Raw genomic sequence first — 15,128 nt, 5'->3', positions numbered from 1 at the left:
GCTGAGAGTCTAAGCTTTCCAACAATGTGTAGATCAATTCTCTAGACCGATCAGATGCAAGAATTATACACTAAATTGGAAGGGATGTAAACAAACAAACTGCTCTAGCAGTTAAATGCACCAAATTAAAGGGACATGTTTACATAATCAATTCTCTTGAGTAAGAAAGAAATCTGGAGGACGCCGTTTTCTCAGACGAGCAGATCTGTGTGGAGTTTGCATGTTCTCCCCGTGTATGTGTGGGTTTCCTCCCACAGTCCAGAAACATGCAGTCAGGTTAATTTGAGACACTGAATTGCCCTATAGGTGAATGAGTATGTGTGTCTGCCCTGGACTGGCGCCCCGTCCAGGGTGTTACTGTGTGCCTTGTACCATTGAAAAGCTGGGAGCTGCTAAACACACATTTTCTGGCATGTAGAGATTTAATACTTTTCATTTAGACACACTAAGAAATAAAAAGTACATGACGAGGTGAGAGAAGCAGTTTTTAATCAAACAGATGTATTTTATTTCTCATGAAGCTACAGTGACCGAGCACCTCTATCCTGCTCACACATCATCACCTAAACCTGGTCTGAATCTGGAACGACATGAACATGAAGGAATTCCGTCTCTCTCGCTCATGTGCTTCGTAAAACAAACAAAATCACAACAAAAACAAGGCAGATCGACTAACAGATGCAGACTGGAATGTTTTTTATGAAGTAAAATTGAAGAGCTCTGAGCGGCTCGTGCGTTTATCCGTCCGTCTGCTCCTCGCCCGGATGCTCCTCCACATCCTCCTCCTCCTCCATCTGCTCCTCCTCCCCGGCGTGCTCCTCCTCCTCTCCTTCTTCCTCCGGCATCTGCTCCTCCTCACCTGTATGCACCTCCTCGCCCGCTCGCTCCTCCTCGCCAGCTCGCTCCTCCTCACCCGCCTGCTCCACCACTGACTTCTCTTCACGTTTTTTCTGCAAAAATAAGAGTGTGTGATCGTCAGACCTGGTGTGTGTGTGTGTTGTATCTCCATCTCGGGCAAAGATTCCAGGAAAAGTCTTGGGTATGGAAACATTTGGCCGATGTGCCTGAATTATTCTGCTACACACTATAAGTCTGTGTGAAAACCTATCGACCCGCCCTGCTCCCTCCTACCTACCTGATCAGCTGCCTCAGTAGAGACGATTCTATAAGACCTGCAGCTCATAATCAGATTATTCAGACGCTCTACTTCAAACGTTCAAACCGCCCCTGACGCCCCAATTTACAAATAAACCACACTCGTATAATTACACCTTTATACAGATTAAACATCAATGAGAATTTATTTATATTTGAAAGGAACTCTGTTGGTTGCTCTGCTTGTCGTTCGTCCTACACGTTTGTCATTTTCTGTGAGAAAAGTCGTGCCGCACTGAATGCTGGGATTGAATGCTTCAGCGCTGAGGAGGTGTCGGACGCTCCCTCGTTATTCAGTCAGATCATCACTCAGAATTAAGGCGCCTCAGTAGGAGCATTTTAAGGGAGCTAAGGATTTAGACACGCCCTCTTCTCGAGAGTGTGGGGTGACTTTAAACAGATCTGTGTAGAGAGACCGAGCTTGGTTCTCACACAGACCCGATCAATCAATTTCACGTACACGGAAACCCACACAGATACTGGGAGAACGTACACAACTCGATACAGATAGGACCCGCACCGCACCATCTGGGAATCGAACCCAGGACCTTCATGCTGTGAGGACACAGTGCTATCCACCGAGCCAGTCTAGAATTTCTTTATTCCCTCTGTGATAACGTTGGCGTCTGGCTCACCTTCAGGTTGTTGTAGTGCTCCAGGCTGCTGCAGTGATCGGACTTGGCTCGGTTCTCGTCCGTGTAAAAGACGTTACACAGCTTACAGAAGAAGCCGCTCTTGGGGACGACGTAATTCAGACCTGCGGGAGGAGACGGAGCGCGTGAGGAGGAGAGCTCACAGGTGGCGCTGTCGCGTCGTTCGATCATTATAAAACCCCGTGAACACCAGGGTGCTGGTTTCTTACCCACGGCGGTGTTGGGCTCGTACGGGCCGAGTGGACTCTGATCTTTCTCCTCCTCCTCTGAATCTTCACCCACCGGGTCTCCACCCACGCCCTCAGAGCCGTGAACGGGACTCTGGTGCGCACACACACACACACACACACACACACACACACACACACACACACACACACACACACACACACAGCACCATTATTATCGAAACTCACGTGAATTTATGCAGGACAGGAAAACGATTCCAGCCGTGTTGATGTTTACCTTAAACATTTTGCCGTTCGCTCTCCTCTCTGCGTTTTTGACACGTTTGGCTTCATACCAGCGCTCGAAGTCACTGGCTGATGTCCTGCGAATCAGAACACACCCCAATTTTTTAACAAACACTAATGAGTGAGCACACACTCCAGAATCCCACACCGACGATGACGATGCTGCTTTATGTGAAGCCCTGAGGGACCTGCTATGTCTCGTACTCCACCATCAATACAAGTTAGATCAGTATTCACAGTTACGATCGATATTCTGAACTGCTTGCATACTTTATTTGGCCTAAAAGTATGTGGACGCCAGTCTAATGAATGAATTCAGATGTTTAGAGTGAAAATCAACCATGTGAACTAATAAATAGTGTAAATGAGACCAACTTTGTGGCAGCCGTTTAAAGGTAAGGCACACTCCTACTGCTGCAGACCTGACTGAGGAGGGCCGTAACAGACACACACCCCATCCGACACGTGTGCAGTACCGACCGCTTCTTTTCACAGGATCATACGGAGATCCGTATCGCGCATGGAGAATCGCACACTAATCTCCTTTATTCCCCGTCTCTGTGCAGCACCATCGATCAGCCTGCAGAGGGCGAGGAATCCATACAGCAGTCCCACCCTCATATAATATTCATTGTCTGTATAGGTTTGGTTTGATAAGGTCGGTTCGGAGGAACTCCAGTGACAAGCACCGAGCCCAAGCTCGCTTACTGTTTTTTTTTTTTTCAACCTACCAGCTAATCAGAGAGTCTCCTTTTCTGCACTTGGTGATCTTCAGCACACTGCCGTAGAATCTGAGAGGCCGGGAGATGTGGGTCCGGAACAGCTTCTCGGCTGCTTCCACCGTATCCATCTGGAGGTAACACTGAAACAGAGAAGAGAGGAACATAAGGATCACACACTCGCCGGGAGGAAATGGTAAATAGTAAAGAAAATTTAATGTAAATAGAGTGTGTGTGTGTGTGTGTGTGTGTGTGTTACGCACCGTTCGGAACATCTTGTTGATGGAGTAGCCGGTGATCTTTCCAAAGTAGCGTAAACGTTTAAGAAGCGACTCTTTTGAATACTTGAAGGACGGGAGCATACTGATAAACAATGTTCTTCCACTGGGATCCTACACACACACACACACACACACAGTTAAAAACGACAGCACTGTATACATGAGAAATAAAAAAGACAAACAAATGAACTAATACACAACTATTAGTTCAGACCGAGTAATCTGATTGGACGAGAGGCGTCTGAGGTGTGCAGGTATACAGTATGACAGGACTGGGACTTTTTACTCCACGTATCACTCCGCCTTACAGCCCTAATAATCCTTAACTAGACACATTAACAATAACATAAACTAATTTCCACGGATAACTCTTTATATAAACCTTAAATGTTCATCATACGGTGAAGGAAGGGAGGAAAGAAGCCTAAAAAATTACTGATCACTTTCAGAGAGCAAAAAAACGACGTGTGAAGTGAATCACGCAGGACGTCCAAGTGAACGTCAACAGACTTTATATTTGTCCAGTCGCACAATAAATGAAAATGTTCGAATAATTATGTGATAGAAAGTATGCGGAAATCAGAATGTGCTTTTGTTGCCCGGCGACAGTCCAGGACTATTTGTTTTGGCGGAGTAAACTAAACGACAGAGAAAATAATAAAATCATGGCTTGTTGTCACTGATTACTGTAAAACCGTGATGTAAGAGACGTATCGGACTCCAAGTCTGTGGGGGAAGTGGGTTTGAGGGGTAAATGTGGTCACAATGAGAAGTGAAGTGAGTTCCGTGGCTTTGCACCTCGATTTTTTTGTAGGTCTCACACAGGAACACGGACACGCAATTCCCGCACAGCTTGAACCTGCTGCCCTTGTAATATTTCACCATCTCGCGGGCCTTCTTCGGCGTCTCCAGTTCAAGCAGAGCCTGAATAACACACACACACACACACACACACACACACACAATAAAACGTCACTTTAAACTTAATTCAAACTCAGATCAACTGGAAACAAGGTAAAAAAACAGATACAGATCAGTTTATTAATAATAATAATTATAATGACTGAGGGTGCACAGTTAATTCACAGTTAAAGAATTCCCTTCATACAATAGACACCTACAATACACATACAATACACCTGTTAGTGACTGCAATACACACACACACACACACACACACACACACACACACACACACACACACACACACACACACACACACACACACACACACACACACACACACACACACACACACACACACACACACACACACACACACACACACACACACACACACACGTACCTCGTGTCTGTAGTAAGAGATGGTAAAGTTGACCAGTCTGCCAAAGGGTTTGGCCATGCCGAAGAGAGCGTCTTTGGTCGCGGCCCTGTGACCCACTCTGAACTCGTTCCTGATGGGTCTGACCACAACCACCTTCCCCTCCTGCACATCCACACACACACACCATTTAAAATCACACTAGCACATTCAGCCACTGCTTGTTTTATTTTACAAACAATAAACTGCATCAAATCTCAGGAAATAAACTGAAGCGTGATTATTCAACTGCCTAAACGATGCACGATAACGAAGAACAGTGGCGGGTTTGATACTGACCTGTGTGTCGGCGGAATCTGATGAGAAAAAGAAAACACACACGCATTAGAACATCCACAGAGACGTTCAGAAGATTTACATGCATCTACACACAGAGAGCCTGATACAGATTAGTGTGTGTGTACCTGATTCTTCAGCACTGTTGTCCAGCTCGTCCAGAGTGACAAAGTCGTCCATGTTCTCCGGGAAGTCCATGTCCTCCAGGTCATCCTACACAGTGACGATGTTGTGTGTTAGACATATTATTGCACACATGACATTTTCATTTCTGGACCATTAAAGGTTAAATTTATTACACTGTCCCAGTCTGTACTTTCCTGAAAGGTGTAGCTTTGTGTTTCAAGCAAGTAATAAAGTTTAAAATTGCGCTCATACGTAAACACATTAAATAACAGCCATGCTTTGAACATACCTGCTCCTCTGCGTTCTTCTCTTCTTTATTCTCCTCTTTTTCTTTCCCCTCCTTAACGTCCATCTTCTCCGCTCCCTCCTTCTCCTCCTCCTGTTCGTTTCCCAGCGCGACACCCTGCGCTCCATCCAGGTCCACCAGGCTCTGCTCGTCCTCCACCTGAATCCCTTCCTCGTTCTCTAGGTCCTCCTTCTTCTCCGCCTCCTCCTTGTTTTTGGCTCCTTCCTCGCCCTCCTTCCGCTTCTCGCTGCCGCTCTTGTCCTTGCTTTTGGAGGACGAGGATTCGTGCCTCGGTTTGCTGCTCCGGCTCTTGCTGGAGTCGGATTTTTTGGACGAGGGACGCTCGGCGCTGCTCTCGCTGTAATTACACACGGCAGTTTTAATTAACGTAGGCCTGGGGGGGTATTAAAGATGCTAACTATGCCATTAAACACCAGTAACCCAACTCATCAGCTGACCCGCTCCCACCCATTATGCCTGTACAAGACACTTGGTGATCCAGAAGGGTCAGGGTTAGCAAGTGCTTCCTCCAAGACACGTAGAGCCGCCACATTTTTATGAACTGTAGTTCATGCAAAGCCGGTGTCTCGTACCGTAAGCTCGTTTGGGATGACAGGTAGACTTTAATGCTCTTGTCCTGAATCCTCAGAGGGTTGCTGTGGTAGTACTTCACCATGATATCTGCATCCCGCCAATCCACCATCTCAATCAGAGCCTGCATAGAAACACAGAAACACACACACACACACACACACACACACAGATGTTAGATGAAGCTGCACTGTTTGGATAATTTATGTCTGTTTTTATTTCACCCATGGATGTATCTGGGTTGTTTTTCTGGTTTTATATGTATTTTATGTGTGTTTTATTTCTTTTATTCATATCATATCTTATTGATCTTATTGATCGTGAAGCACTTTGTAGCATTGCCTTAAAAAAAGTACTATATAAATAAAGGTTTACTTACTTACTTACTTACACAAATAAGTACCAAGTGTTGTGTAACCCGGGTGGCCAAAAGTACGCGGACACCTGACCATGAGACATCCTGTTCCAATTAACATGGAGTCGCCCTCAACTGGGCAAGGGCAAGCCGTAGCCTAGTGGTTAAGGCACAGGACTACTAATCAGAAGGTTGCTGGTTCAAGTCCCACCACTGCTAGGTTGCTGCTGTTGGGCCCTTGAGCAAGGCCCTTAACCCTCAGTTGCTCAGACTATATACTCTAACTGTAATGTAAGTCGCTTTGGATAAAGGCGTCTGCTAAATGCCGAAAATGTAAATGTGCTGTTAAAGGTGCACTGATGGTTGACAATAAGCCCGGACTCGCAATCAACATTCTAATTCATCCCAAATGGGTTTGAAGTCAGGGCTTTATGCAGGTCACCAGAATTCCTTTACATCAGGGTGGGAGGGTCATGAGCCAAAAAAATGGGTCGCAGAGAAAAATAATATTAATAAATAAACAAGTTTTAACAGGCACAAACACGAAATGAACTTGTACACGAACGCCCCCTTGTGGAGGCCTCACAGTGGGACCGGATTGCCACTATTGCCACTGTTTTTATACCCCTACTTGCAATGGTATCATCAAAACATCAAAATGCAAAAGGTTTCATATAGCGTGATACATTGGTGGAGTGCACGATCAAGCAAGCTTTAAATAGCCATATACTTAAGAGCTGGGATTTAGGAAACAGTACCCAGCATTAAAATCGCCACTATAAAAGCTTGACGGAATCACAACATTAAGATTACCAAAATTAAGCTATGTATAGCTTGCTTGATTGTGGACAGTGTCACCTTTGGACTCTTGTTTTCAACCGTGGCAAAGAAGCACTGGTCTAGGTACCGTCCAGTTGGCTAACGAGTCTAAGCCCTGATGGAAGTACTAGGTGTCCTCGTACCTTGTCTTCTGTGAATTTGGAGTATCGGACCTCCCCAAATAAAGCAGCACGCTCCAGCACCGTCTCCGCGGTTTCCTTTCCCGGAGGCAGGCGGGAAAAACACACCACCGACGGTGCCGTCTTCTGGCGCTTTGACCCTGGCTCATAGACCTCAGGGGGCTGGTGATAACACGCACAGCATGATGGTTAAGCAACACCAATCAGCGACAACAGATCATGATTTCATTCTTTCTTCCAGCAAACTGAAAACCTGCTTACATGAATGACCTCGATGGTGGGGGACAAGCCCAGGCTGATGCGTTTGCCCTTAACGTAAGCCGGTTTATTCTGATAGTGCGTGACCATCTCCTTCGCCTCTGCGTGAGAGCCGAACTCCAGAAAACCCTGCAACACCGAACAGCATTCATCATTAAATCAACAAACTCATCATTAGATAAGAGCAGAATCAAACCCGGCTCCACAAGACCTGAAAATCCGTGATTACCTTGCAGGGAAAGATGAGATGCTTCACGATGGTTCCGAACTGCTTGCTCAACGCCATCATGTCCCCCACGGTCACGCTGCCCATCGGAAATTTGGCCACAACCACCTTTGTGGAAAGCTGAAATCAACATACATCAAAAAAAGGGTTAAAGAGAGAGTCAAACTCTGTCGGGATATTTCTGTAATATTAAATAATACCACATGTGAGTGATGAAAGCGTTCAGAGGACGAGGACACGGACGGGTCGCCTGGAGAAGGAACCGGAAATAAAACAGGCATCAGTTCAATTACATTTAACATTTTAATTTGTCATTTTTAACAGAGACAAACAGCAAGACAGGTTAAACCTTTACACCCAACGTTAATCCAGATTTAGCTAGCTGAATCAATAGATGACTTAGATAAACGCAACCTTCCGAACAGTTCCTTAATTCATTTTTGGTTGTTGTTTACGATACTGAACCTTTGGTCTGTTACGCTAGTCCACCACCGCTTCGAATCTTGGTGGAACTTGGTGGTGCTATCAGCTGGCCGGATGTCTACACAGGCATCATCGGCTACAACTAAGGGGAGATGGTGGAAATCTTGCAAACGGACGCTGGTTCTCACAGCGTCAAACTTGCACAAATCGAAGCAGCGATCGCAAAAACCAAACACAGTTTTCCTGTCATGTTAATTGTACAGTCAGTGATGGACTACACAGGGACGAAATTTACAGACGAGCGATCTCCCTCCAGGATTTGTCGCAGGAACACGTCTGATGAGCGATGTGTGTGTATGATAGTGTAAATCCTATTTATTCAAGGTATCCTCCAGGCCACCCTAGGAGGACGGGGGTCCCTGCTGAGTCTGGTTCCTCTCAAGGTTTCTTCCTGTAATTTTAAGGGGGATTTTCCTGCCACTGTCACCCTCTGCTTGCTCAACAGGGGTTTTGGTCTGTTGGTCCTGGATTCTGTAAAGTTGCTTTGAGACAATGTCTATTGTAAAAAGCGCTATATAAATAAAGTTGACTTGTCTGATGTGTGGTAAAAATTGGTCGATAATAAATCTGATTTGTATCCGATTGTGATCAGACTGTTTTCTTCAGGCTCTGTAGATACTAGTCAATAAAGTACAGTGTACTGCTTTTTTTTTTTGCTTGGCGTCAGTTAAACCATGGCAACAAAACACCCACATGTGATGACGACGCTGCTGGTGTGAGCGATCAACAATTCGAGCGACAAGAGGTGAAAAAAAAAATCGCTGCCGGTCTAAATGTTGGGTTCTAAAGCACCAGAGCTGCTGTTCAGAGGTCACCAGAACTGGAATTTGGTATTTTTTTTGGTGACGATAATCATATCAAGCACAAATTCTCCTTGTACAAAAGCTGTTCGACTGCGGCTCCGAGAGCCGTCGTACCTGAGCCTTTTTCAGAACTGTAGGAGCGTTTACTGGGCGCGGAGGAACGTGAACCTCGACGAGACGAGTGAGAGTCGTCTTCTGAATGCGAGCTGGACCTGGAGGAAAAAAACAACAACACATCATTAATAATAAAATTTGGGGTGCTCGGGTGGCACGGCGGTCTAATGCGCTAGCCTGACGGATGCTGAGATCTGAGGATGGAGCTCGGATCCCTGGCGGCCGACAGCGCTTCTGATGTACGATAGTGACCTCTGATGTCTGGTCGAGGCATCTGCACGAGTAGTGAGTTCCATACGCTGTACGGTTCTCCGTGAGACTCCACCACAGGCAGGTGAAAAGATGTGGCAGTGACTTGACGTGTGTCACAGGGAGCGTGTAATAGTCTCACAGGGGTTGTACAAATGGCAGGGGGGGGGTATTTACAAAGCACAAAGATGCCCCCCCCTAAACTGCAGCTGCAAAGTATTTTCCTTTCTATGATTGATTTATGACACCTGTTAGTGGCTGAAACACATGAATTCTAAAGGTGTCCCAATACTTTTGTCCATATCGTGTAGCACAGCGTACTGATGTCAGAGCAGGTGTGTGCAAATCCACCCCCAGCATTCATAAGTGCAATACAGAGCTGGATGTTAGTGCTTAGTGAGTAAACTTACATGTTCATGTATTCTTTCCGTGCTTTGGTGTGCCGCATACCCTGAAGGTGGCTGCGCCAAGCCTAAAATTAAATCAACATCTTAGGAATTGAACAAAATATGAAAAGACAGACACAAACTGCTAAATATTAGATTTAAATGGCTGGTCTAAGCTGGATTTTATCATGTAAATCATGAATGATTGAGCTATTCCATATAGAACAATTAATATAATGAGAAGCACTGAAGCTGAGTGTGAGTATGCAGCCGGTCAGTCGGTGTTAGTGTGAAGCCGGTCGGTCAGTCGGTGTGAGTGTAAAGCCGCTCAGTCAGTGTGGGTATAAAGCCGGTCGGTCGGTCAGTGTGAGGTCGGTCAGTCGGTGTTAGTGTGAAGCCGGTCAGTCAGTGTTAGTGTGAAGCCGGTCAGTCAGTGCCAGTGCAAGGCCGGTCAGTCGGTGTAGGTATGAAGCCGCTTAGTCAGTGCCAGTGTAAAGCCGGTCAGTCGGTGTGGGTATGAAGCCGCTCAGTCAGTGCCAGTGTAAAGCCGGTCAGTCGGTCACTGTGAGTGTAAAGCAGGTCAGCCGGTGTGTGTGTGTGTAAAGCCGGTCAGTCGGTGTGTGTGTGTGAAGCCGGTCAGTCGGTGTGGGTATGAAGCTGGTCAGTCAGTCGGTGTGAGTGTGAAGCCAGTCAGTCGGTGTGGTTATGAAGCTGGTCAGTCAGTCATTGTGAGTGTAAAGCCGGCCAGTCGGTGTTAGTGTGAAGCCGGTCAGTCGGTGTTAGTGTGAAGCCGGTCAGTCGGTGTGGGTATGAAGCCGGTCAGTCAGTCAGTGTGAAGCCGGTCAGTCGGTGTTGGTATGAAGCCGGTCAGTCAGTCAGTGTTAGTGTGAAGGCGGTCAGTCGGTGTTAGTGTGAAGCCGGTCAGTCGGTGTGGGTATGAAGCCGGTCAGTCAGTCAGTGTTAGTGTGAAGGCGGTCAGTCGGTGTTAGTGTGAAGCCGGTCAGTCGGTGTGGGTATGAAGCCGGTCAGTCAGTCAGTGTGAGTGTAAAGCCGGTCAGTCGGTGTTGGTATGAAGCCGGTCAGTCAGTCAGTGTGAGTGTAAAGCCGGTCAGTCGGTGTTAGTGTGAAGCCGGTCAGTCGGTGTGGGTATGAAGCCGGTCTGGATTTGTACAGAAAATGATTTGGTCACTTTGGTCTCCTACCTTTATGCCGTTGCTTTCGATCTTGCAGATGGAGCAGATGTGAGGAAAAACTGTGGGTTTATCATCGAGTTCGTCGTCTGAAGCCGCTTTCTCTCCACTCTGTCTCTCCTTGGACGACTTTCTTGATCTTTCATCCTTTTTATCTCCGGCGCTCGGCTGCTTGGCCTTACTGTTGTCGTCTTCCTTTACGTCCTGCTCTTGCTTAGGGCTCGGGGTCTGCTGTGTTGAACTGGACGTTGGAGGGATGTCTGATTTGTCTTGGCTTTTTTCAGAGAGTCCCGGGTCCGGTTCGGTCAGCTGAGGCTCCTCGTCGTCTTTGGGTACCTCCTTGGCGGCTCGTTTGGCTTTGAGATCCATGATGAGATACGGCAGCGTCTCCACCGTGATCTCGTTCTCTGGGATTTTGGCCAGCGCCTCGACGTCCTCGGGGCTCAGACCCAGAGCCGAGTACAGGCTCTGTGCGCTCATGGGCGCCGCTTCGGCCGTGTCTTTAGCTGCTTCAGAAGAGGCCATCTTCACGTCAGAAGCTCGATTAGAAAGAGGATCCTCTCAGAGCAGTCCTACTAATCAAAACAATACAAAGAGAATAATTAGAAGTGAAGTCTTGTTGGACTAGTTTTCATTCGTTTGTTTCTTGATTTATTAAAGGTGAACACTTTATATTTGCTTCTGCCTGCGTCTGTAGGAGCATTCTGCCTTCACGTCCATCATAAGGTCCTGACCGGTTAGAAAGGTGGACGTTATAACCACACAAGGGAGCAAATCCATACCAGTGCTCATAATTATGGAATGGGGTGTCCAACAAGCTTTTGGTATGGCGTCTACATACTTTTGGCAATAAAGTAACTGTACAGAGCATTGTGAGCTTACTGTACATAAGCAATACAGGACACGTTGTGTTTAAATGCGCACTAACAAAGAGTTATTAATTATGATGAATTATTCACAATATTCAACACACTTCTCCAACTCTGAGGTGGAACTAACATCTAACCTGAATTGTTTCTTCTGTTGGGTGTTAGGTGCTAATAACAAGACTAAATATATCATGTAAATACGTTTATTATCTTTATAAACCCTCATATACTATAACAAGACTCTTTGTGGTCTATGATTTTACATTGTTTTGGGATTATTGAAGGCCAACGCAAACACCCACTCCTGTAATACAGCCACGTTCCAAATCTCATACTAACATACTTCATAGTGTGTGTGTGTAAACAGTAACAGCATCGTTTAATGTGCCCTAACTTCATACACTTCATAGTAAGCCAATATGCGATATGAAACGCAGCCCAGTCTAAACAAGCGTACAAGGTGTAGGATTCCAAATCGCACTCTACACGAAATGTAGTGCACTACGTAGGATACATAGAGCTGCTACAGAAAACCTACGCAGGGCGCATGTGCATAGAGTAATAACACATTTGCGACACAGCCATGAGCAGTTTTGATGCTTGACACTTCAACGCAACATTTCTCTTTATCAAATTATGCGCTGTTTTCTATTCTAAATATCATCCGAGAGTTTTATTTAACCCGATATGATATATTTAGGAAAATTATGTGATCAAAGAATATTCTGGAATATTCAATAATCTATTGTTAGCCGTTATGCTAACGCAGGACAGACTACGCTAAGCTAAACGGCTAACTAGTAACCCTTAATGCAACAGCTGCATATTATAGCCGAGCTCCGAAATAATTATTTGTACACAAGGGTCAGAATGGGAATTCAAAAATTAAGCACAGTTACCGAAATATGTGAGAACTTCCTGTTCGATGCAGAATGAAGCGAGTTGATATGCAGTAAAGCGCGCAGATTCTCAATTCGCCATGTTGTTTTCACAGTGGGCAGGATTCTGAGGGGGAGGGGTGGAGCAATACTGCACACCGGTATCACGATACTTATCGTCACTTTTACTTACTGTCCACTTTAACAGGAAACCAATACTAATACTTGATATAATCTATAGACTGAATTGGTAATATTAAACAGTATTTGTGCCCAGAAGAGGAGCTTGTTCTTTCCGGAACAGTCATCGTGTCACTAATAAATGCTTTTTGTTTTTGTTTAACATCACATGCCAACCTAACTGTCCTGTACCTACTATGCTATTGTCTGTTTCCAGTAGTTGATGCTGTGACGTGTTTTCCACCAGAAAAATACGCCACAGTAACTTAAGCAACAACTTTTTTATTTTTTATTTTGTCCCACTGTTGCTATTGTGGTCTTTCATTTTCTATAATGCTGTTTAAGCTCTTTATGTAACGTGACACCTCCTTACTAAAAAATGAGTGCAGTCGGGGTTTGAAGTACAGTGCTGGGCGGCACGGTGGCTCGTTTTGTAGCACTGTCGCCTCACAGCAAGAAGGTCCTGGGTTCTGATTTTGCATGTTCTCCCCATCTTGTGTAACCATGTAACCAAGTGTGTAAAACATGATGTTGGAATCCTAATAAATAATAATAATAAATACTGTGCTTGTGTTGTCTTACTCAAGTGCGACACTGTTTCCTTTTTGGTACACTTGATCCCTAACCAAGAAGGGTGACCGAATTTAGCACAGGTACACCCCAAACATAACCAATCAGGGCTGGTCGATAACAAGGATTTGATTCAAAAATGGATCTCAGCCGTGTTGGGCTAGCGTAATAGACCACTGCACCAACTGAGCTCCACCGGTGGTGTCAGAAAGTGGGACGTCTGGACTCGTACCGTTTGATTGTGCCGTTAAAATGAGCGGCAGAAGAACACGGAAGCTCTTTGTTAGAGCAGAGTTTGACATTAGTTAACAGAATGAAATGTTTAATATCCATTTAATATTTAATATAACTAAAATATTATATCACAGGCGCTAGGGTGGCACAGCGGTAAAACATGCTGCTGGAATTACACCCTCTGCTGGCTGATTAATGGTGCTGCACAGAGACGGGGGATAATGGAGATTGGTGCGTGACTGTGCGTGATACAGATTTCCATACAAACCCGCCTGGTGCAGGTAAAAAGAAGCCGTCAGTACTGCACACGTGTCGAAGATAAAAATATACTGTATATCACACATACTAAATTACAGGAAACACTATTACATTATACATAGATTATTTTAATACAATATTTACAATAAAATTATAATATATTTATTACACTACATGTTCTACATTATTTTCTTTATTCAGTTTAAAAAAAAAAACTTTACATGGAATGATACAGGAGCTAAAATCACTGATGATATTTACAGTCTCTCGTCTCGTCTTTTCTTATAGATGATTCACATTAAAAATGTTTCCTTTAACAACTAATAATAAAATACTTTTAAAATACTAAGACAGAAACTTCGACAAAAAATAATAAGAACATTATGAGATTATAAATGTAATACTTATATTCAATATTACTTTAATAATCAGCATGAAATAATATGAGTAACATTAAATGCTCTTTATGGTCAAAAGTATGTAAACACCTCTTCTAATGATCAAATTCATGTGTTATACATTTAGACATGTCCAATTCCCCCTACACAGTATGGTCAACCTCTACTGGCCGAAGAGGACCGCAGACTAGCACCCGTTCCGACCCGTCATGTTTGTAGTTGTTGTGTAGACCAGACAGCATGTGCTTCTGTCACGGCTTCACCCAGTCGGCCTTCTCTCCCCCAGTCACAGCTTATTGTGTCTGTGGAGCGCCTGACCAGGCCGGTAGCACCGCCGTGACCTGCACAGGGTCAACCCTATTAAACACCTTTGGGTTTACATTTTCGGCATTTAGCAGACACCTTTATCCAAAGCGACGTACAGTATTGTGACAGTATACAATCTAAGCAAGAGAGTGTTAAGGGCCTTGCTCAAGGGCCCAACAGCAGCAACCTGGCAGTGGTGGGGCTTGAACCAGTGACCTTCTGATTACTAGTCCAGAACTTTAACTGCTAGGCTACAGCATCCTCTTTATGGGATTTATGACCGTGAGCCAGGACTAATCTTCCAACATGATTATAAAAATGTTTGACTGTGGAAACAGTTTGGGGAAGGCCTTTTCCTCTTACAGCAAGACTATGCCTCTGTGCAGAAAGAATAAAGACGTGGTGTCTTGAGTCTGGTAAACAATTTTGGAATGAATTGGAATGTTGATTCCAGCCAGGCCTTCTCATTCTCAAAGGTGGAAGCTAAAAGTGATTCAATATTTATTCTCA

The 15,128-nt window shown here is 45.0% G+C and overlaps 1 protein-coding gene across 3 annotated transcripts; it reads right to left on the bottom strand.

Moving 5' to 3' along the window:
- Positions 1-472: 472 nt before the first annotated feature.
- Positions 473-12,802, bottom strand: zgc:152816 (uncharacterized protein LOC777712 homolog). Of its 3 annotated transcripts, none has more exons than XM_062988530.1 (20): positions 12,694-12,802; positions 10,938-11,500; positions 9,760-9,821; positions 9,101-9,198; positions 7,901-7,950; positions 7,704-7,820; positions 7,478-7,603; positions 7,220-7,378; positions 5,905-6,026; positions 5,315-5,669; positions 5,028-5,112; positions 4,903-4,919; positions 4,588-4,728; positions 4,080-4,205; positions 3,264-3,392; positions 3,013-3,143; positions 2,274-2,358; positions 2,018-2,129; positions 1,791-1,912; positions 473-950 (listed from the first exon to the last, which is right to left on the bottom strand). In XM_062988530.1, the coding sequence occupies exons 2-20, from the start codon at positions 11,448-11,450 to the stop codon at positions 738-740; spliced, it is 2,763 nt and encodes a 920-aa protein (XP_062844600.1). In that variant the 5' UTR covers positions 11,451-11,500; positions 12,694-12,802; the 3' UTR covers positions 473-737. The 3 variants fall into 3 exon arrangements, with proteins under 3 accessions (XP_062844600.1, XP_062844602.1, XP_062844601.1); XM_062988532.1 differs by having other exon boundaries at positions 7,904-7,950; XM_062988531.1 differs by having other exon boundaries at positions 10,938-11,497; positions 12,694-12,796.
- Positions 12,803-15,128: the final 2,326 nt, after the last annotated feature.

Source organism: Trichomycterus rosablanca, chromosome 26 (assembly GCF_030014385.1).
Source record: "Trichomycterus rosablanca isolate fTriRos1 chromosome 26, fTriRos1.hap1, whole genome shotgun sequence".
NCBI classification, from domain to species: Eukaryota; Metazoa; Chordata; class Actinopteri; order Siluriformes; family Trichomycteridae; genus Trichomycterus; species Trichomycterus rosablanca.
The sequence above is the reverse complement of the archived record's forward strand: the minus strand, read 5'-3'. Positions and strand labels throughout refer to the sequence as shown.